This window comes from Heptranchias perlo, chromosome 6 (genome assembly GCF_035084215.1).
Source record: "Heptranchias perlo isolate sHepPer1 chromosome 6, sHepPer1.hap1, whole genome shotgun sequence".
Lineage (NCBI taxonomy): Eukaryota > Metazoa > Chordata > Chondrichthyes > Hexanchiformes > Hexanchidae > Heptranchias > Heptranchias perlo.
Window position 1 is genome coordinate 13,219,950 of NC_090330.1, and position 24,068 is coordinate 13,244,017.

General features: G+C 45.5%; 1 protein-coding gene across 1 annotated transcript in view; it reads left to right on the plus strand.

Moving 5' to 3' along the window:
- The window catches only part of oca2 (oculocutaneous albinism II), a 386,742-nt gene that overhangs the window by 236,653 nt on the left and 126,021 nt on the right, over positions 1-24,068 (plus strand). Inside the window, exon 17 of the mRNA XM_067985374.1 lies at positions 6,627-6,735. Within this exon, the coding sequence (XP_067841475.1) occupies positions 6,627-6,735 (109 nt within the window). The remainder of the gene's footprint in view (positions 1-6,626; positions 6,736-24,068) is intronic.

Genomic DNA, 24,068 nt, shown 5'->3' on the forward strand with positions numbered 1-24,068 from the left:
TTCTCTCCTCTTCTTTTTCATCATTGGTTGTGCTTTGCCCTGTGGATTCTTGCCCTTAGGTTTCTTAAAAACAAATAATCTATGGTGGATGTAGCCTGAACTGGGGTAAGGCAAGAGACACCAGAGTTTCATCTGGTAGATTCAACTCTTCCTAGTTTTTTATAAGCAGTAACCTCTGAATACCACTGATAATTGTTAAGTTGTTTCACATTGTAAATTAGTATTGCCCTGGATATTCCATAATTGTAGCATTGTAATTCATAGTGACTCTCTCCTTAACTATTGTACTTACAAAGTATGCTGTGTAATTTACTTTATTGATTAAGCTAAATACTCTCCACAGTAGAAGAGATCTTGGTCCACAGTGGTTTGTAGCTAGTCCTGCTATAAAGAACCAGCACTGCTTATATAGAAATTAATTTCTTATCAAGGGCCAATTAACATAGGGACAGGAAAAGGCCAGTCAGCCCCTAGAGCCGGTTCTGCCATTCAGTTACATCATGGTTGATCTGTACCTCAATCCATTTACCGGTCTTTGTTCCATATCCCTTGATACCCTTACCTAAAAAAAAATCTATCAATCTCAAACTTGAAAATTTAAATTGACACAGCATCCACAATCTTTAGGGGCAGCGAGTTCAGATTTCCACTACATTTGTGTGAAAAAGTGCTACCCGATTGCCTAGCTGGTCTAGCTCTAATTTTAAGATTATACCTTCTTGTCCTGGATTCCCCACCAGAGGAAATAGTTTCTCTGTATCCACCCTATCAAATCCCTTTATAATTTTTAAGACCGCCATTAGGTCATCTCCTCAGTCTTCTAAACTAAAGGGAACACAAACCTAATTTATATGACCTGCCCTTATAATTTAATCATTTAAGCGCCGGGATCATTGTGGTGAATCTACCCTGTCACTCCAAGGCCAATAAATCTTTCCTGATATTTGGTGCCCAGAACTGAATGCAGTACTCCAGATAGACCAAGGCTCTATATAACTCGCTTCCTCACTTTTGAATTCCAACCCCGTTGAGATAAAGATCAACAGTCCATTGAGCTTTTTGATTACTTTTTGTACCTGTGTACTAGCTTTTAGTGATTTGTGTACCTGGACACTAAAATCCCTTTGTTCCTCCACAGCTTCTAGTCTCTCACCATTAAGAACACCTTCCAATTTGTCTTCCTCAGATCCAAAGTGGATGTTCTCATGCTTCACCACACTGAACTCCACCTGCCACAGTTTTGCCCACTCACTTAATTGGTCTACATCCCATAAATGCAGAATTACAACACCGGCAGCTAAAGCAAGGCGAGAACTGCTAGATCCAGCACTGCTTGTGGGCCAGGAGGAGCAGGAGCGCTTCCCCCCGGCCCTCCAAGTTAACCTGTCGTGATCTGCCTCCCTCCTCGCGTTCAGCAAACCCCCCTCTCCATGATCTCCAGACCCCCCTCCCAGCAATCAGCCGACCTCCCCCACTCCGATCGGCCGACCCTCCCGCGATCGGCTTACCCTCTCTCTCTGATTTCCGGATCCCCTCCCCGTAATCTCCAGAACCCCCTCAACCCGGTGATCCAATGTCTCTAGCCCCCACCCCCGGCCATCTAATGTCTCCCCCCTCCGCCATCTGATGTCTCTATATGCCCCCCCGCCGTGATTGGCTGACCATCCCGCCATCTGATGTCTCCCCACCCCCCCCCCCCCCGCAATTGGCTGAACCCTTCCGCGATCCAATGTCTTCCCACCCCGCGATCTTTTCCTCCCCTCCCCCCCCACCCCGTGATCTCTCCCTCCCTCCTTCCATCCTCTCTGGTCCCCTGCTGTACAGCAGGCCTCTCAATCTGGCTAGCTACCAGGCGGGAAGCGGAGATAAAAAAAATCATATGTGGTCCTGCCTTTAAATTCAGCTGGACCTCCGTCTTTCCTGCACTTCTGGGTTTCCCGGCCACTGACGGTCGCCCCCACTCCCTTCCGTCTCCCCGTAAATATCGGGGCCTCTATCTCCCTCAGTCTTTCCTTCCTCCTACAAGCTTAAGGCTTTTAAAACCCAAACTTGGCATCAATGATTCTCTACTCCTGGCTTTCCCCTAGTCTTCTCTTTTATACTTTTCAACCTTGGTGGCATCACACCTCTTGGTCTTTCACCTTGGTTCCTCAATTTGAAAAAAAAAATCAAGAAGGTTACATCTACCTTTGCAAAATGATCATTTTTATAGCAGCAGGTAATGTGGTAAGAAGAAACTCGGCCAGGTTCCTACTGAGCTCGTAAGAAACCAGTTCTTATAAACTGTCGCTGACTGCATTTAAATTTCATAGAATCTTACAGCACAGAAGGAGGCCATTCGGCCCACTGTGCCTGTGCCAGCTCTTTAAAAGAGCTATCCAATTTATCCCACTCCCCTGCTCTTTCCCCATAACCCTGCAACTTTTTCCTTTTGGAATATTTTGACAAGTCTGTTGTGTTGGAAAAGACACCACTGCAGAGGGACTGGGCGGCACAGCGAGTAGATCACCTTTTACTCCGGGAACTGGGTTCAAATGCAATTTGATAGTTTGAAAGACTTCGTTCTCTGATGGTAAGAATCCTAAGTGCAAAGGAGTTAGAGCATGTCTCAGCCCCGTTCACAATGGGCACAAATTCAGAAATTAAATAAATTGGCACAATTTTGGAGATCTTGCTCAGTGACGCTCCGAGGAGGGACCATGCAGGAAATGGGAATGTGGTCAAGTGTTGGCCCAGGATTCAGGAATTAAAAACCCCAGGTTTCCAAGGGAAAGTGGCAAATTGGATCCAAAATTGGCTCAGTGGCAGGAAGCAAAGGATAATGGTTGACGGGTGTTTTTGTGACTGGAAGGCTGTTTCCAATAGGGTTCCGCAGGGCTCAGTACTACGTCCCTTGCTTTTTGTGGTATATATCAATGATTTAGACTTAAATGTAGGGGGCATGATTAAGAAGTTTGCAGATGATACAAAAATTGGCTGTGTGGTTGTTAGTGAGAAGGAAAGCTGTAGACTGCAGGAAGATGTTAATGGTCTTGTCAGATGGGCAGAAAAGTAGCAAATGGGATTCAATCCGGAGAAGTGTGAGGTAATGCATTTGGGGAGGGTAAACAAGGCAAAGGAATACACAATAAATGGTAGGATACTGAGAAGTGTAGAGGAACAAAGGGATTTTGGAGTGCATGTCCACAGATCCCTGAAGGCAGCAGGACAGGTAGATAAGGTGGTTAAAAAGGCATAAGGGATACTTTCATTTATTAGCCGAGGCCTAGAATATATGATAAACCTTTATTTGGCTTTATTTGGTTCGGCCACAACTGGAGTATTGTGTCCAGTTCTCGGCACCACACTTTAGGAAGGATGTGAAAGCCTTAGAGAGGGCGCAGAAGAGGTTTACTAGAATGATTCCAGGGATGAGGGACTTCAGTTAGGTGGACAGGCTGGAGAAGCTGGGGTTGTTCTCCTTAGAGCAGAGAAGGTTGAGAGGAGATTTGATAGAGGTATTCAAAATCATGAAGGGTCTAGACAGAGTAGATAGAGAGAAATTGCTTTTATTGGCGGAAGGGTCAAGAACCTGAGAACTTAGGTTTAAGGTGATTGGTAAAAGGACCAAAGACGACATGAGGAAAAACATTTTTACACAGCAAGTGGTTCTGATCTGGAATGCACGGCCTGAGGGGGAGGTGGAAGCAGATTCAATCGTGGCTTTCAAAAGGGAATTGGATAAGTACTTGAAGGGAAAAAATTTGCAGGGGAAAGGGCGGGGAGTGGGACTAGCTGGATTGCTCTTGCAGAGAGCCGGCACAGACTTGACGGGCCGAATGGCCTCCTTCCATGCTGTAACCATTCTATGATTCTATGATAAGAGCAGGGAGGTTATCCTAGAACTGTATAAAACACTAGTTAGGCCACAGCTAGAGTACTGCATACAGTCCTGGTCACCACAGTATACGGTACAGAGGAGATTTACGAGGATGTTGCCAGGACTGAAGAATTTTAGCTATGAGGAAAGATTGGATAGGCTGGGATTGTTTTCTTTGGAACGGAGGAGGCTGAGGGGTGATTTAGTTGAGGTGTATAAAATTATGAGGTGCCTAGATAGAGTGGATAGGTAGGACCTATTTCCCTTAGCAGCGGTGTCAAAAGCCAGGGGGCATAGATTTAAAGAAATTGGTAGAAGGATTAGAGGGGAATTGAGGAGAAATATTTCCACCCAGAGGGTGGTGGGGGTCTGGAACTCACCGCCTGGAAGGGTGGTAGAGGCAGAAACCCTCATCGCATTTAAAGGGCACTTTGATGTGTACCTGAGGTGCCGTAACAAATAAGGCTAGGAACCAAGAGCTGGAAAGTGGGATTCAGCTGGATAGCTCTTTTTCGGCCAGCACAGACACGATGGGCCAAATGGCCTCCTTCTGTGTCGTATATTTCTATGATTTTTCTAAGCCATGCTCTGCATCCGAACCTGGCCTCAGAATGCTTGCAGCGATCACTCGGTGAGAAAAAGTCAAGAAGAATTTCCATTTGTTCCAGAACTAGCTGCGCCTCTAGCCAAGCTGTTCCAGTACAGCTATAACACTGGCATCCACCCGACAATGTGGAAAATTGCCCAGGTATGTCCTGTCCACAAAAAGCAGGAAAAATCCAATCCGGCCAATTACCGCCCCATCAGTCTACTCTCAATCATCAGCAAAGTGATGGAAGGTGTCGTCGACAGTGCTATCAAGCGGCACTTACTCACCAATAACCTGCTCACCGATGCTCAGTTTGGGTTCCGCCAGGACCACTCGGCTCCAGACCTCATTACAGCCTTGGTCCAAACATGGACAAAAGAGCTGAATTCCAGAGGTGAGGTGACAGTGACTGCCCTTGACATCAAGGCAGCATTTGACCGAGTGTGGCACCAAGGAGCCCGAGTAAAATTGAAGTCAATGGGAATCAGGGGGAAAACTCTCCAGTGGCTGGAGTCATACCTAGCACAAAGGAAGATGGTAGTGGTTGTTGGAGGCCAATCATCTCAGCCCCAGGGCATTGCTGCAGGAGTTCCTCAGGGCAGTGTCCTAGGCCCAACCATCTTCAGCTGCTTCATCAATGACCTTCCCTCCATCATAAGGTCAGAAATGGGGATGTTCGCTGATGACTGCACAGTGTTCAGTTCCATTCGCAACCCCTCAGATAATGAAGCAGTCCGAGCCTGCATGCAGCAAGACCTGGACAACATCCAGGCTTGGGCTCATAAGTGGCAAGTAACATTCGCGCCAGATAAGTGCCAGGCAATGACCATCTCCAACAAGAGAGAGTCTAACCACCTCCCCTTGACATTCAACAGCATTACCATCGCCGAATCCCCCACCATCAACATCCTGGGGGTCACCATTGACCAGAAACTTAACTGGACCAGCCATATAAATACTGTGGCTACGAGAGCAGGTCAGAGGCTGGGTATTCTGCGGCGAGTGACTCACCTCCTGACTCCCCAAAGCCTTTCCACCATCTACAAGGCACAAGTCAGGAGTGTGATGGAATACTCTCCACTTGCCTGGATGAGTGCAGCTCCAACAACACTCAAGAAGCTCGACACCATCCAAGATAAAGCAGCCCGCTTGATTGGCACCCCATCCACCACCCTAAACATTCACTCCCTTCACCACCGGCGCACTGTGGCTGCAGTGTGCACCATCCACAGGATGAACTGCAGCAACTCGCCAAGGCTTCTTCGACAGCACCTCCCAAACCCGCGACCTCTACCACCTAGAAGGACAAGGGCAGCAGGCGCATGGGAACAACACCACCTGCACGTTCCCCTCCAAGTCACACACCATCCCGACTTGGAAATATATCGCCGTTCCTTCATTGTCGCTGGGTCAAAATCCTGGAACTCCCTTCCTAACAGCACTGTGGGAGAACCGTCACCACACGGACTGCAGCGGTTCAAGAAGGCGGCTCACCACCACCTTCTCGAGGGCAATTAGGGATGGGCAATAAATGCCGGCCTTGCCAGCGACGCCCACATCCCGTGAACGAATAAAAAAAAAAAATGTTATTCACTCCTGAACACAAAATTGACTTTGGGGAACAAAAAAAAAATCAATCCTATAAAAACAAAAGCACATGCATTTCTGAAGCATTCAAGCGCACGGACAGGGCAATTCCACTTTTACTCACTCATAGCGGCTAATGGTGCTGTGGGCAACTTGAAGACAGGCATTTGAGAAGTAATGTCATTTCCTAGGGAGAAAAAAAAATGTAAACTGGCTTGTTGCTTGAAGAGAGTTTCTAAAAAAATATAAATCCATTTAGCAGTGGTAATATAAGAAATCGTGCAGAATTTTCTAATTTGCATAAGATGGGGACTAAAGCCTGCTCCGGGTCTCAGGTTACCATTAAAAAATATTTGTATTTAAAATGATCAAAAATTGATTTTCAGAATGTCAAAACTCTGAGAAGAATTATTGATTGTCGGACAGATCTTGGCTTAGATTCTTCTGCCGTCTTTCCTTCTGCGCAGAGAAACCAAGATCTGATAATCCGATTTGATTTTTCTTTTCTGTTCCATTGATTTTATGAAGTTAGTTGCAATTTTTACACACACACACACAAAGAGAAAAATAATATTGATTATATTTTTGCAGCACAGGATAATGGACAAAGCCCTTCTAGTGAAATGCTCAACTGTTCTGGGATTCGTTATCTTCATGTTCTTTCTCAACTCTTTTGTTCCCAACATCCATCTTGATCTTGGTAAGTAAGGCTTATTAGTAACTGTATGGGTGGTCAGATCCACATCTGAGACCCACTGCGAATACAGCCCATTACATTTGTCTTTTCTCTGTCTCACTAAGTTGATCTTCATGTATCACCACCAGTTTTCGTTTCCTTCCTATTTTTCCACTTGTTTCCAGCTTTTTAATTAACCTGTTTGCAGGCTATTAAACCCCTTAACCGCCTCTCGGTGACAGGAGTTAACATACTCGCCTCTTGACTTTTGCCTGTTGCCTCTCCCTCTTCCTCCCCCCTGCTCAGTCCAATAAAAGGGTTTGCATATCTTCCAGTTTCCAGTTCGGACAGACCCAATGCTAGTGGACCTGCTGTATATTTCCAGCATTTTCTCTATTTATTTCAGTCCTTTACATCTATGTAGTATAGGGTAAATTCACTCATTCCAGGTACCCATTAGAGAGCCACCCTTGAAGGGAGTGTGGGTCAAAGACAGAGCTGCAACACGGTAGTGGTGATTCTCCAACTTGTTCTACCTTCAAATGCAGCTCCCTATCTCATGGACTCTTCTATCTTCTCCAGTGTCTCTTTCTTTTGTTTTTACTATTGTGACTTTTATTTAAATTATATTATACTAAATCTATTTTTACTACTATATTTTTTTCTAGCTTATTTTACTTTTACTTTACTTAAAGGACTGAAAATCCTTTGGTGCCAGGATCCTTCTGCCAGCGACCTCTGCTATTGACCCCACTGATGTTGGCGGGGGTCAGGGGGAGGTCACTGAATTTAAATATCCCTGGTAGGTGCCGGCAACACTGGGGATGCACTCAGACCCTAGAGTCTGTCAGGTCTGGGGGAGGTGATTGGTGTGGGGCTTTCTCAGAAATAAATCACAACAGTCACTTGGCTCTTTGTAAGGAGGCTGATCTTTATCTGGACAATTCTTCTTTCTTCAGAGGTCTAAGAGACAGGCCCAACTTCCACCTTTCAATGGGCTGGTCCAACTCTGTGTATTGGCCTACTGATGTCCCTCCTGGCTTGGGATGCAGGAACCCCTGGCCTGCGAATTCCTCTGCATCAGCCTCCCCACAATGACCATGCCCCCTTCTGCATTAATAAACTTGCAAGGGGCTGGCAGAGGCTCCGCCCCTTACAAGGCCCTGCAGTTGACCCTGTTCAAGGCTGGGACCCCGCAGATCCAGATCCCGGCCTATTTTCTAGCCATTCCGCCGCACTCCCACTGGAGTTGTGACAGGAATTGCCAGAACTCCAAGGATTCTCGGCCCCAATTTTCTCCTGTGCCTTTACTGACCTGTCTCTATTTCTGGGGCTGGGGTCCATGGCTCCAATACTGTATGAGGTGCAAAGCAGAGGAAAAGGAGCCAGGGTCTTGTCACCCTGAAGTTCTGCTCCTTTGCGTGCCTGGAGATTTCCAGTGCGTTGGCTGAATGGGCTTGGAGGACCTGTGTGTGCAGGCATCGTAACATTATTTAAGTCAGGTGAGAGGGGCCTGAGGCCCTCCTAGGACGTTAATTGGATGTCCAGTGGAAGCCCCCCCAGGAGAAGCAGGCGTTATGCCTTGCTCCCAGCCTGCTTAGATTGGAGGCTATGAGCAGGACCTGGCTGCCACCTGATGGAGTCCCCCAGAATATAGGTGGCTTCTTTTACAGCATCAGGAAGACCTTTAGGGCGGGAGGCCTACTGACTGCTGTTTCTGGACAACAATCAGAGGAACCCTGCAGCCAGAGCCATTTTTTACCAATCAGGCATGTAGCAGCGGCTGGATTTCCAGTCCCTGATTTTGGGTGGATGCCACAGTCAGGGGGGTGGGCCTGCACAGTGTTAATGACCTGAATCCAAAATACAGGCGAGTCGGGTGCATTTCACTTAGCTCGGTGCCTGAGGAGAGAGGAATATCTGAGCTGATAGCTCTTAAATTTAGCCTTAATTGGTTGGAAACTGCTTCAAGGGTTAGTTCTCCAGCCAGTAATGAAACGATGTTAAGATTTAACTCTAAATCAAAAACAAAATTTACTGCGGATGCTGGAAATCTGAACTAAAAACAGAAAATGCTGGAAATACTCAGCAAGATGGGCGGCATCTGTGAAGAAAGAAACAGAGTTAATGGGCTCGATTTTCAGATGAAACTCTGGGGGTCGGGGGGGGGGCAGTGAAAATCGGTAAAATCCGGAGCGGGTAAGGAACCCGGCTCCAACCCGCCGACTTCCGCGTCTCATACAGACGCATCTGTGTGCGCGCGGGGTTCTGGAATCCGGAAGTCCCGCCAGCAATTGAAGCCGGCGGGACGATATTTAAAGAAGCAAATGTGCCTCACTGAGATACTTAAGGTACTTTATTTGTTACATAGCAGGTAGTTACAACGATTTTCGACTTAACTGGGCGGCTTTCCCACAGCTTCCGATTCACGCCTGGTGAGACCAGACACGAAGGGCCGGATCAGGCAAAAATAAACTAAATAAATTAAGTAAAATAACATTTCATAAAGTTTAAAAAAATTAAATAAACCTACCTTTCATATGATCTCACCTGCAACCCCCTGCTTCGATGTCTCACGCCCCCCCCCGACGTCTCACTCCCCCCCCGACGTCTCACGCCCCCCCCCGATGTCTCAAGCCCGCCCCCGACGTCTCACGCCCCTCCCGACGTCTCACGCCCCCCCCCTCGACGTCTCACGCCCCTCCCGACGTCTCACGCCCCCCCCCCGACGTCTCACGCCCCCCCCCGACGTCTCTTCTCTGATGTCTCACCCCCCCGACGTCTCCCCCCCGCCTCGACGATGTCCGATATCCCCCCTCCCCGAATGTTTGTTCCCCCCCCCCCACCCTCTGTTCCAGCGCCTGATGATGTCTCTCTCTCTCTCTCTCCCCTCTCCTACCCCACCCCTCAACATTGCAGCTCCTGTCGGCAGCCAACCTGTCAATCAGACTGGCTGCCGGGCCGGAAACCCGTAAACATGATTAATGAGCATCAATTACTTCGTGATCCTGTGGGGAACGGTAAGATTTTATTATCCGGGTTTGCCGTGCGCCCATTGACCCCCCCCTGCCCCCCACTGCCATTCCGCTGCCATTTGAAAATCAAGCCCAATGTTTCAGGTCGATGACCTTTTGAATGCATTTTCTGTTTTTATTATCAACATTTAATTCTTGGTTCCAATATGTGTAGTATCTTGGCTGAGTTTAAAAAAAATAATTATACATACTGCATATTCTGCTGTTGCAACTTTCTGCAAATTTTATGTCTAAATGCAAAGCAATGATTTGTAAACAGATAAAACTTCTATGCTGGCTTGATGTTCTATTCACAGACAGATATATATTCTTGTATATAAAAATGATTTTACCCCTGCTCTGAGGATTGATTCCTTTGAGATGTTTCGCTTCACTGCCTCAGATCATTATCAGTCTATGAATATCATAATATTGCTGATGAAATGAACTTTCAACAAACAAGGACAAGAGGAACTCCAAAATAATAACAGTCAATTCACAAAGAAACTTCTTTATATATTATTAAAACCTGTATCCAAATAAAATGCCAATTTGAGATCCCAGCAAAAGCTAGCTGCTGGCCCAAGCTAACCAAACATCTTACGGAACTGAATTTGCCCAATTTTACAGTCTCAGCTCATTTTTACTAATTAATGGAAGCTCCCAGCACAGTTTTGGTCCAAGACTGGAAGCCAACCTAGTGTAAAATCTGACCAGGAACTCAAACTTAAAGGGAAGTACATACTTAAAGATGGTTGCACATGGAGAGAAATATTGCTTCAGTCTTTATAATGCTGAATTTTAAATATTTGTCGACCCTTTGCCAAAGCTTATGACTGGGGAGTGTGGGATGGGAAGAATGACATGAAGGAACCCAATTTGAAGGCACAGGACTGGACTGTGGGAGCAAGTGACAGAGTGGTACAGCTCCAACCTTCTGTTTGCTGGTTGGCAAAACGGACACATGGCTGCATGAAGAGGGTGCAAAGAGAATTGCCAGGGCCCCCTCCCCAAAGGCCAGCAGTGCACCTTGCCCACCAGGAAGTGGGAACTAGTCTCAATGGGCTGTACAATACCAATCGCTGTAGTTCTGGGCTGCCCTGGCACCTGAGCAAAGTTCTGTGCCCTGTCGAGCTTTTCTCAGCAAAAATGATGAACATTATGAACAGGTGTCAGCCGTGGCTCAGTTGGTAGCACTCTGAATCTGAAGGATGTGGGTCTGATTCCCACTCCAGAGACTTGAGCCCAAAATCTAGGCTGACACTCCAGTGCAGTACTGAGGGAGTGCTGCACTGTCAGAGGTGGTGCCTTTCGGATGAGACGTTAAACCAAGGCCCCATCTGCCCTCTCAGGTGGACGTAAAAGATTCCATGGCACTAATCGAAGAAGAGCAGGTGAGTTCTTTCTGGTATCCTGGCTAATATTTATCCCTCAACCAACACTGCTAAAAACATATTATCTGGTCATTATCACATTGCTGTGTGTGGGATCTTGCTATGCGCAAATTGGCTGCCATGTTTCCATTACAACAGTGACTACACTTCAAAAAGTACTTTATTGGCTATAAAATGTTTTGGGACGTCCTGAGGTCATGAAAGGCACATTCTTTCTTTCTAACATATTACCCTTCACAAAGAAGGCCTCTATCACTTGCTTTGTGCAGCAGATTGTTGGCTGATTTGGAGTATATCCCCTGCATAGTCTGGGAAGATCTGTAGCATAGAATGTTAATACAGCTACAGGGAGAGCTGTTCCAGTTCTTGAAGTTGTCTGCAGGTCAGCCTGGAGCAGATAGTATATCTCCGTCACAGCTTCGGCAATGAGGCAGAGGTGGTGAAAGATTAAAAAAGAAGAAAGAAGTTGCATTTATCACATCCTCAGAACATTCCAAGGTACTTTCCAACCATTGGGTTACTTTTGAAATGCAGTTACTAGTCTTATGTTGGCAAACACAGCAAGGTCCCACAAACAGCGAATGAGTGAATGTCCAGAAAATCTGACCGAGGAATATTAGCTTTTCAGTAACAGGGGAGATGCTTGAGTGAATTATTAGAGATGAACTATAGGACTACCTAGACAGAGAAAGCCATCTCAGGGACACCCAACACGGCTTCTGACCAATTTGATTGCATTTTTTAAAGACGTCATCAGGATAATTGATGAGGGAAACCCAGTAGATATTGTCTACCTGGACTTCCAGAAAGCTTTTGATAAGGTACTGCATAAAAGGCTTCTCTATAACATTGACTGTTCTGGAATTAGTGTTAATCTACTGCACAAGATTGAAAACTGTCTGAAAGCCCATCGTTATAAAATGTTTGTAGATGGATTTGGATCTGCTTGCAGACCTGTCACCACCTGCAAGGCACAAATATCTGAAGCTCCGTTAACTATAATTTATTGGGCTTTCATATGGTACTCTTCCATTTTGTTTCTAATTATTATGCATTAATTTTCTGATTATTGAGATCAGGCCCATAGGTCTGTAGTTGCCAGGTTTTGCTCTGTCACCTGTACTCAATATGGAAACCATGTTTGCCATTTTGCAGTCAACCTCCACAGTGCTCATTGACCCCTTCAAAATGAGCATTAATACCTCATAAATCTCCTCCCTTGTCTCTTTAAGTACTCTGAGGTATAATTCATTTTCCCTGGGGATTTATTGGTTTTCAGTCCACTGACCAAATGTAGAGCCTTTGCTTCACGTTGGCAAAGTTCCAAAACATGAACAACTGGGATAGATTTTCAACTTGCTGCCCAGGCATAAAACTGGCATTGTGAATTGACTGCCCGTAATAGAAACTGCCCAATTTTAATTTCCATTTAAATCAATGGAAATGAAAATCGGATGGTTTTTATTACGGACGATCGATCCACAATGCCAGTTTTATGCCTTGTCAGCAAGTTGAAAATCTATCCCAACATGTGTTTGATGGTTGGATGTTAAAATGTTTGCATACTCGCTGGTAAAAGGCTCCAGGAAGTAGTCATTAGGATGTTTGCTATCTCCTGTTTAACTTCATATGGGCTCCCTTGGGTATTAACCTCCTCCCTGACTGTGGCCTCCCTGATATTGGAAGAGTTTTCGTGGCAGTTTTTGTTTGACACCTGCTCCTATGCTTTTTTCCAGTTTTCTACTGGAAGCCGAATCTCTCTTTGTCAGCTTCTTCTGTATAAATGAGCAACAGGACCGATGCTCGCCCTCTTCCTTCTTCCTACAAACTTTGCACATCTTCCTTTTCCCTCAAATTCAGTATCAACAAACCAAGGTGTCTCTTATACAGTTATCTATCTAAAACAAAGTGAAAGGAAGAGGGTAAAGCCCATCAACAATAACTTGCATTTATATAGCACCTTTAACGTACTAAAACGTCCCAAGGCGCTTCACAGGAGCGATATCAAACAAAATTTGACACTGAGCCGCATGAGATATTAGGACAGGAAGAGGTAGGTTTTAAGGAGCGTCTTAAAGGAGGAGAGAGAGGCAGAGAGGTTTAGGGAGGGAATTCCAGAGCTTAGGGCCTAGGCAGCTGAAGGCACGGCCGCCAATGGTGGAGCGATTAAAATCAGGGATGCGGATCAGGGCATTTAATGTGGATTTCCAGATATTGCAGGAGTTCCTTGTATCTTTCTCTTTGTCTTCCCCTCTCTTTGTGTCTCTGCCTCTCTTTCTCTACTGCCTTGAATTTCATAGGGTCACTGTGTTAATTGCTAACACTGCTGGACTGCTGCAGTGCTGTGATGTTGTTTGTGATCTGACAGCAATTGTCACTAAATTCAAATCCTGTGAGCTAGCTGTCTCAATAACTAGCTTCTTTCTAAAATTAAATACAACATGGGTGACACAAAAAGGCAACGCTCAGCGATGTCATTCTGAGAGATCTGGCAATCCGAGTGTCTGACCCTTGCTCCTGACCTTTCTGTCTAGGGAGCTGTGTTCTCCAGGGGTGGGGGGGAACAGTCAAGAAAATTGGCCTTTATTCATTCTAATTCATTGTTTCCCAGAATCTCAAAGAACTCCTTACCTTCTTCAGTCTTTCTTCTTTCCTACAATCTCTACATTTTGCATCATTTAATCACTACTTCCTGATTTACCTCAATTCTTTTCATTCTTGGCGACATCCTGGACTGTGGGCCTCGGTCCTTCATGTAGACTTTTCAGTTAAGAAGAAATCAGAACATTCGGGTGAGGAGGGGAAACATAGGGGAAAAGTTGAAAAATCAAAAAAAAAATCCCCAGTCCATTTCTATCTAGTGTATTTCTGTTACCGTTTTAAAAAAAAACATGCAACTTATGTCTGGTTGTATCAGGGAGTCAATGTGAACAGTTTTGTGGTAGTGATTTGTATGCGAGTCATGACTGAAAATAAATCTAGCTGCTAAATATTTGAAGGATGAAGACTTGTTGAATCAGGTCTAGATTGAACTGTTTGAAAGCTATTAAACCAAGAACAAGTAAGTATAGAGAGCAGGGGCTGGAGAATCTTTTAATAAAAATTGGGACATATTAGTTGCTGTAGTCTGAATGTAATCATACTGATCTGCAATCAGTGGTTGTAAAGGATTTTTTTTTGAAAGAAATTTTGGAATTTAGAAATGTATTCTGGTTACAGTTGAAATACCAGTTCCAAATTAATCTGATTATACAATCAAGCGCCCCTGGTGTGGAGTGCTCTTTGCAGGAAGCGCTGATCAGCACTTTGCGAGTGGGGTCTCTCCACGTGGGAGCATCCAATTGGGGCAACAGCCCTGTAAAGAATTGCAGGAATGGATTGATTACCCAAAGCTTTAGTCTTTCAATGTTGCATCCAGAGTGAATGGCCCAGAATTTCCTCAGGGGTTCTGCAAGTTTCCCACTGTAACTCCAGTGGGAGACTAGCAAAATTCCCAGGAAATACTGGAGACCTAGTTACATTGGATCTCAGGGAGTTTTCTTAGTGCCTTGTAAGGGGCAGATCTTCTGTGCGTCCCTTACAAGGCATAAGGGGCAGATCTTCTGTGCGTCCCTTACAAGGCAAAAGATGGACTGGAAATGGGGCTAGGGGCAGGGACTCTCTAAGCCAAGACTTCCCATTCCTATTACTGAAACATGGCTAAGGGAGGGGCAGGACTGGCAGCTCAATGTTCCAGGGTACAGATGCTATAGGAAAGATAGAGCAGGAGGTAAGAGAGGAGGGGGAGTTGCGTTCTTGATTAGGGAGACCATCACGGCAGTAGTGAGAGGGGATATATCCGAGGGTTCGCCCACTGAGTCCATATGGGTAGAACTGAAAAATAAGAAGGGAGAGATCACTTTGATAGGATTGTACTACAGACCCCCAAATAGTCAACGGGAAATTGAGGAGCAAATATGTAAGGAGATTACAGACAGCTGCAAGAAAAATAGGGTGGTAATAGTAGGGGACTTTAACTTTCCCAACATTGACTGGGACAGCCATAGCATTAGGGGCTTGGATGGAGAGAAATTTGTTGAGTGTATTCAGGAGGAATTTCTCATTCAGTATGTGGATGGCCCGACTAGAGAGGGGGCAAAACTTGACCTCCTCTTGGGAAATAAGGAAGGGCAGGTGACAGAAGTGTTAGTGAGGGATCACTTTGGGACCAGTGATCATAATTCCATTAGTTTTAAGATAGCTATGGAGAAGGATAGGTCTGGCCCAAAAGTTAAAATTCTAAATTGGGGAAAGGCCAATTTTGATGGTATTAGACAGGAACTTTCAGAAGTTGATTGGGAGAGTCTGTTGGCAGGCAAAGGGACGTCTGGTAAGTGGGAGGCTTTCAAAAGTGTGTTAACCAGGGTTCAGGGTAAGCACATTCCTTATAAAGTGAAGGGCAAGGCTGGTAGAAGTAGGGAACCTTGGATGACTCGGGAGATTGAGGCACTAGTCAAAAATAAGAAGGAGGCATATGACATGCATAGGCAGCTGGGATCAAGTGGATCCCTTGAAGAGTATAGAGATTGCCGGAGTAGAGTTAAGAGAGAAATCAGGAGGGCAAAAAGGGGATATGAGATTGCTTTGGCAGATCAGGCAAAGGTGAATCCAAAGAGCTTCTACAAATACATAAAGGGCAAAAGGGTAACTAGGGAGAGAGTAGGGCCTCTTAAGGATCAACAAGGTCATCTATGTGCGGAACCACAAGAGATGGGTGAGATCCTGAATGAATATTTCACATCGGTATTTACGGTTGAGAAAGGCATGGATGTTAGGGAACTTGGGGAAATAAATAGTGATGTCTTGAGGAGTGTACATATTACAGAGAGGGAGGTGCTGGAAGTCTTAACGCGCATCAAGGTAGATAAATCTCCGGGACCTGATGAAATGTATCCCAGGACGTTATGGGAGGTTAGGGAGGAAATTGCGGGTCCCCTAGCAGAGATATTTGAATCATCCACCGCTACAGGTGAGGTGCCTGAAGATTGGAGGGTAGCAAATGTTGTGCCTTTGTTTAAGAAGGGCGGCAGGGAAAAGCCTGGGAACTACAGACCAGTGAGCCTGACATCTGTAGTGGGTAAGTTGTTAGAGGGTATTCTGAGGGACAGAATCTACATGCATTTGGAGAGGCAGGGACTAATTAGGAACAGTCAGCATGGTTTTGTGAGAGGAAAATCATGTCTCACGAATTTGATTGAGTTTTTTGAAGGGGTAACCAAGAAGATAGATGAGGGCTGTGCAGTAGACGTGGTCTACATGGACTTCAGCAAAGCATTTGACAAGGTACCGCATGGTAGGTTGTTACATAAGGTTAAATCTCATGGGATCCAAGGTGAGGTAGCCAATTGGATACAAAATTGGCTTGACGACAGAAGACAGAGGGTGGTTGTCGAGGGTTGTTTTTCAAACTGGATGCCTGTGTCCAGCGGTGTGCCTCAGGGATCGGTGCTGGGTCCGCTGTTATTTGTTATTTATATTAATGATTTGGATGTGAATTTAGGAGGCATGGTTAGTAAGTTTGCAGATGACACCAAGATTGGTGGCATTGTGGACAGTGAAGAAGGTTATCTAGGATTGCAACGGGATCTTGATAAATTGGGCCAGTGGGCCGATGAATGGCAGATGGAGTTTAATTTAGATAAATGTGAGGTGATGCATTTTGGTAGATCGAATCGGGCCAGGACCTACTCCGTTAATGGTAGGGCGTTGGGGAGAGTTATAGAACAAAGAGATCTAGGAGTACAGATTCATAGCTCCTTGAAAGTGGAGTCACAGGTGGATAGGGTGGTGAAGAAGGCATTCAGCATGCTTGGTTTCATTGGTCAGAACATTGAATGCAGGAGTTGGGATGTCTTGTTGAAGTTGTACAGGGCATTGGTGAGGCCACACTTGGAGTACTGTGTACAGTTCTGGTCACCCTATTATAGAAAGGATATTATTAAACTAGAAAGAGTGCAGAAAAGATTTACTAGGATGCTACCGGGACTTGATGGTTTGACTTACAGGGAGAGGTTAGACAGACTGGGACTTTATTCCCTGGAGAGTAGGAGGTTAAGGGGTGATCTTATAGAAGTCTATAAAATAATGAGGGGCATAGATAAGGTCGATAGTCAAAATCTTTTCCCAAAGGTAGGGGAGTCTATAACGAGGGGGCACAGATTTAAGGTGAGAGGGGAGAGATACAAAAGGATCCAGAGGGGCAATTTTTTCACTCAAAGGGTGGTGAGTGTCTGGAACGAGCTGCCAGAGGCAGTAGTAGAGGCGGGTACAATTTTGTCTTTTAAAAAGCATTTGGACAGTTACATGGGGAAGATGGGTATCGAGGGATATGGGCCAAGTGCAGGCAATTGGGACTAGCTTAGTGGTATAAACTGGGCGACATGGACATGTTGGGCCGAAGGGCCTGTTTCCATGTTGTAACTTCTATGATTCTATGATTCTATGACCCAATACTGCAGTGTCGGCTGGTACGGTTTCTCTGAAGTGAGATGTATTGGCCTCCACAAGGGGGCATTTGGGCCTTGCCGGTGGTGTTGAGGCCTAGCAAGCGGCCTGGACGCTCGACGCAACTGAAATAATTTTTTGTTGCAGTGCAACTTATCCCCTCTGCTGACAGGCCTGATTGGATCATTGCTGAGGTCTGGGGAGGGGTGCCTTTACAACTCCCCTCCCCCCTCTACCCCCCCACCTCAAAAAGTGGAGCACGGCTGGTTTCTGCAGCATGGGGGCTTTCATCCAATGTCCACACATGCAAACTTGCAGAAATGGTCATATGGCACAAATCAGGAGGGGGAGCGTTTGCTGAGTTTTGTACCTAACCCAGTAACACTGAGATCAACTATAGTGCCACGACTGGTGGAGATAAGCTCAATACTCTTGTGCAATGAAAAGGTACAACAATTTACAGAATTGTTGGCAGCACCATGCTTTCTGGTTTTGAAAACACATTGGCCTGGAATTTACACCAGGATCATGCCCAACATGTTCTGCAGCGCTGATCCCACCCAAGTGTAATGGGGTCAGTGGGATGGCACCTGATTAGCATGGGAGCAGGCAGGGACCAGAGATACATGAACACGTGTGGACATCGGGCAAGAGCAAGATCGGACTCGTACATGAGGCCCCACGAAGAACTAGCCTGGCAATCGTCACTGTTTAGGCTCACACCTAAGGGGTGATTTTGACTTTGGGCGATAGTGTAAAACGGGCGATATTGATTCAGCCGCTCGTTGTACATCTCTCCTGATTTTCCTTTCCATTGAAGTCAGTGGAAATGAAAATCGGGAGAGGTGTATAACGGGCGGCTGAATCGTTATCACCCGTTTTACACTATCATCAAAATTACCCCCATACAGAATGGCCACTTGAGTGAGGCACCCAAGTCTGTACTGTAGAAGATGATGTGTTCTGAAATGAAATAAGATTGGATATCTTAGGTGAACATAATATTGTTGGTCTTGAGTGAGAGCGATTACATGAATTATTGTGCTTTTATTTACAGCCGATAATGTACCATTAAGATTTATATAGCTGCGGTTTGCAGAGTTTCCAGTGATTTTTTTTTTGGTGCTCTATTTGAAATGAATGAAGAATATCTTTCAGGGTAGATTTAGAGTGCACTTGTTCCGGAGCAGTTCATTAGATTTTGTTCCAATTGGTAAGGTTACTTCACCCTCTAGCTTACTGCAATAAGACAGCTAGAAGTAGACCTCTAGCCATGTTATACCCTGTAGTCTTTCAAAACAGACATTTACATTGTCCACCCAGGAGGGAGAGGGTAATGTTCATTCAGAACATGTTATTCCTAGAAACTGTCATTTCTATTCTTTGAGCTGTCAGTTATGAAGCGGGAGGCATGCTTCACTAAGTCACCATCTTTTCCTTTCTACTCTCACTGGGTTATAGTTCCACCCAGTACTTCACCCAATTGGATTTTTGAATGTGTGAGCCAGTGCATGTCAGCAGGCTATTCGACAATGGGTGGCATCACAGCTAAGCCTGACCCGGTACTCACTTGATCCCCAGAAATGCTCACTTCCCCGCAGAGATCACTGGATAGTGATCTGAAGTGGGAGCCTTGGCTGATTTTTTTTTTGTTGTTCTCCCTCCATAGCCTCACCAGAGCTACTGTTACCCTGGATAAGGAGCAGCTAATTCAGCATTCGGGATTAAATGCAGGACTATCCTGGTCAGTGTGGCTCAATACCACACTACACCATATGGTGTGTTTACTCACTGAGACATCAAAGGAGCCTAACTTTGTGGATTTTTTATAATGCTTCATTTTGTTTTGAAATTTCCTTTTCTTATATGACTCAACAAAATAGTTTTGAAACGTAATGGGGTGGAAATTGGTTTTGCATGGTAACACTAAACGGGGGTTATCGCATCAACTCTCTGAGGCTGAACTAGACTGTTTGCAGCCTTGACGTCCTATTTGACCCTGAGCTGAGCTTCCGCCCCCACATCCTCTCCATCACCAAGGCCGCCTACTTTCACCTCCGTAATATCACCCATCTCCGCCCCTGCCTCAGCTCATCTGCTGCTGAAGCCCTCACCCATGCCTTTATCACCTGTAGTCTCCTGGCCAGCCTCCCACCTTACACCCTCCGTAAACTTGAGCTCATCGCTCCACCATTGGCGGCCATGTCTTCAGCTGCCTCAGTCACACATTTTCTCACATGAATCCTTCTACTCAACAACTGATCACACCTGATATTGCTCAAAGATTTAAAAAAATCTATTTATCGGGCATATTTTCCTCTGCATTACTTTGGGCCGCGGGTGGATACCCTTACTGCCCGCCAGTAGAGCAGGTTAAAATTCAGAATGGTAAGTAACTGGTGAAATTCCAGTGGGTACGTAACCTGGCCGATTTTAATTGCCCTCCCGCATTGAGTGTGGAGCCTTGCTTGTGTATAATCCCTGTCCAGCATTCAGATCCACTTACTCCAATTAAACTAAATATCAAGCAGGATGCATAACGACAACATCAACATTTATATAAGTGATGAACTGGATTCTTTCCCTCAGTCTGGTTCAGCAAAAACTGAGTTGAATACATCTTTAAAGTTCAACACAACTTTAATAGCAGGGTTCTTAGTCTGCAGCATTGATTTGGACTCCTGTTAGAGTCCCTCTATGCTGGCAAAGCAAGACAAAGAACATACAGAAAATACACACGTTTATACAGATCAATAGGGGTTGGAACATTGCTAACATGAGGTTCAACACCAATCATAAGCCGGGCATAGGTTGGCCATGAGGGGTTACCTAACTGCAGGCCAATCATGGACAATACAGTTAGCTGATCATGCCGCAGTGACAGACATAGATGGATGTCCCCTCATCTTCCAGCTTGGAATGTTTCCCCTAATCATCCCCATCCTTATCTGCTAACCTGGAATGTCTCTGGCCTCACTCAGCTCATTATTTTCTATTGATCAACCAGCTGTGCAGAAACACCCACACCAAACTCCCTACTCCCTAATGTTGCCATGCCAATGATGAGCATAAGCAGACCCCAACATCTAACGAGTTCCTCACACCACTATGAGCCTTGAAGGGGCCCATTGTCCTAACCTAAGCAGCTTCTAATTAACCCTTGCTTGTCATTCTTACTACTTTTCTACTTTGCCACTTAGGCATTTGTACTTTACTTACTTTACTGGACACTGACCACGTATGGGGACACTGACCATGTAGGGATTCTCATAAGTGCCTTTAATGTAGTCCCAAGGCGCTTCACAGGAGTGTTATCAAACAAAATTTGACGCCAAGCCACATATTAGGACAGGTGACCAAAAGCTCGTTCAAAGAGGTAGGTTTTAAGGAGCGTCTTAAAGGCGGAGAGGTGGTGGAGAGGTTAGTGGGGGGAGTTCCAGAGCTTAGAGCTTACACAGCTGAAGGCACGGAACACTATTATTAGAGTTCCTGCCCTGTGGGTGAGAATTCAACTGAGGCCCCACCTGCCTGTTTGGGTGGACATGAAAAAATCCCATGGCACTACTTAAAGAAGAGCAGGGAATTTTCCCTGGTGTCTAAGACAACATTCCTTCCTCAACAAATGCTGTACTCGCTGATGGTTGTGGGTAGTTGCTTGTGCAAAATGGCTGTCCCTATTGCCCACACAACAATGGAAAAACTAAGTTACAGTGTGAAAAGTTTGAGGTATTTCGACAACTTGACAAGGTGCCGTTATAAATACAAATGTTTCTCCAATAGAAGCCATTACTCAGATCAACCCTTGTGGGGTAATCATTCCGTTATATGTGTGACTGGTAATCCAGACTTCCAAGGAGTTAGAATAGAATCAATCAATGAGCACACAAATTAATTGGGTTTGTAAGGGGCTGATCTCATTTGAGTGAGCCATACAAGTTCTGCCTTAAAACTTTGTTAGCTAAGTTGAATTGGAATTGCCTCACACTGAATCTTGCTCATGGATATCACAATTGTTTTGCCAGAAAACAAACTTGCTATGAGTCATGCAACTATAGGGCTTCATTATCCCTCACTATGATGCAGTACCTGATAAATTATATTTACTTTAATTAATGGTTGATGTCTTTAAAATTGCAATTCAATTTCATTATATGGTACACTTGATTTAAAGGAGTAATTATAGTATTAACCTAATTTGATATTTCACACTGTGGAACATTTCTAAAACTAATTTGACAACAGGCAAGCTACCGTTTACATGGACCATATTTTCCTTTTATCTTATTGTTGAGTTTACATTCACATGTATCCCATATGAAGCCATTCTACAGAATGATTATACACTAATAGGATTTTGAAGCTTACATGAGCAGTACATTAAGGTTTTCTTTTTGGCATGTTTCTGCCAACGCTGGGTATAATGAGTCCGTATGGCCACACCTCATGTACTGGGTACAGTTCTGGTCATTATACCACAGCAAGACTATCCAGACATTGGAGGCAGTGCAGAAAGGGCAACCCAACCGATAACTAACTTAAGGCACCTGAACTATGAGGAGATGCTGAAGAGCCTGAAATTGTCTACTCTGGAGAAGAGAAGGCTCAGGGGAGATATTAATTTTCAACATACTTGAGAGTAGAAAAATTGATCTCCGGTAATATGTTCGAGATCGCTACAAACTCTAGAACAAGGGGATACAAGTTCAGGCTTAGAAGGAAGGAAGGTACGTAGACAGTTTAGATTTAATTATCTTTTTGTGCAGGGTGGGGGCATGTTTTTTTTTATTCGTTCACGGGATGTGGGCGTCGCTGGCAAGGCCGGCATTTATTGCCCATCCCTAATTGCCCTCGAGAAGGTGGTGGTGAGCCGCCTTCTTGAACCGCTGCAGTCCGTGTGGTGACGGTTCTCCCACAGTGCTGTTAGGAAGGGAGTTCCAGGATTTTGACCCAGCGACAATGAAGGAACGGCGATATATTTCCAAGTCGGGATGGTGTGTGACTTGGAGGGGAACGTGCAGGTGGTGTTGTTCCCATGCGCCTGCTGCCCTTGTCCTTCTAGGTGGTAGAGGTCGCGGGTTTGGGAGGTGCTGTCGAAGAAGCCTTGGCGAGTTGCTGTAGTGCATCCTGTGGATGGTGCACACTGCAGCCACAGTGCGCCGGTGGTGAAGGGAGTGAATGTTTAGGGTGGTGGATGGGGTGCCAATCAAGCGGGCTGCTTTATCTTGGATGGTGTCGAGCTTCTTGAGTGTTGTTGGAGCTGCACTCATCCAGGCAAGTGGAGAGTATTCCATCACACTCCTGACTTGTGCCTTGTAGATGGTGGAAAGGCTTTGGGGAGTCAGGAGGTGAGTCACTCGCTGCAGAATAACCAGCCTCTGACCTGCTCTGGTAGCCACTGTATTTATATGGCTGGTCCAGTTAAGTTTCTGGTCAATGGTGACCCCCAGGATGTTGATGGTGGGGGATTCGGCGATGGTAATGCCGTTGAATGTCAAGGGGAGGTGGTTAGACTCTCTCTTGTTGGAGATGGTCATTGCCTGGCACTTATCTGGCGCGAATGTTACTTGCCACTTATGAGCCCAAGCCTGGATGTTGTCCAGGTCTTGCTGCATGCAGGCTCGGACTGCTTCATTATCTGAGGGGTTGCGAATGGAACTGAACACTGTGCAGTCATCAGCGAACATCCCCATTTCTGACCTTATGATGGAGGGAAGGTCATTGATGAAGCAGCTGAAGATGGTTGGGCCTAGGACACTGGATTAACCAGGTGGAAGCAGATAATGTGGAAACATTTAAGGGAAAATTGGATAGATATGTGAGAGAGAGGCTGAGTGTTTGGATCATCCAGATGGACTGCAAAGCCTTTACTGGTCCATTATTTTCCTATGTTCCTAATGCTGCCAATAGCACAAGAAGACATGGCCTTTTTACCAGGTGGGAGGTTTTCCTAACCATCCGGACTCCTAACACCAACCCCATGGTGTTTTTCAGCAGAAAAGGGGTGGCATTCAATGAATTTGCAGGTTGTTTGCAATCAACAAGTTCCTGGCTCCAAGCCCAAACTGGACAGGGGAACTCACTGGTTATTTGCAAATGAGCTGAGCTCGCAAAATCTTGCAATATCAGCCTTTGGAAAATTGACCTTCTGCACTGGCAATACAAAATAGTATCTGTCATCTGAGGAAAGAAACTGACAAGGTTAAATAATGGCTCAGATCCTCTTCTGCTGCAGGTCCACCCCTTGCCAGGGCCTGGTGCCTGGAAGTAGGGGAGGAAAGTCCACCGCTGTTGCGGGTTTGAGAGACTTGCCGCAGTAGTAATGGCTGCTGTTGATGGGGCCAAAAACAGCAGCAAGGAGCATTGACCCCTCATCTCAGTCTTAAATGGCAGACCCCTTATCCTGGGACTATGCCCCCTAGTTCTAGACTCTCCAGCCAGGGGAAACAACCTCTCAGCATCTACCCTG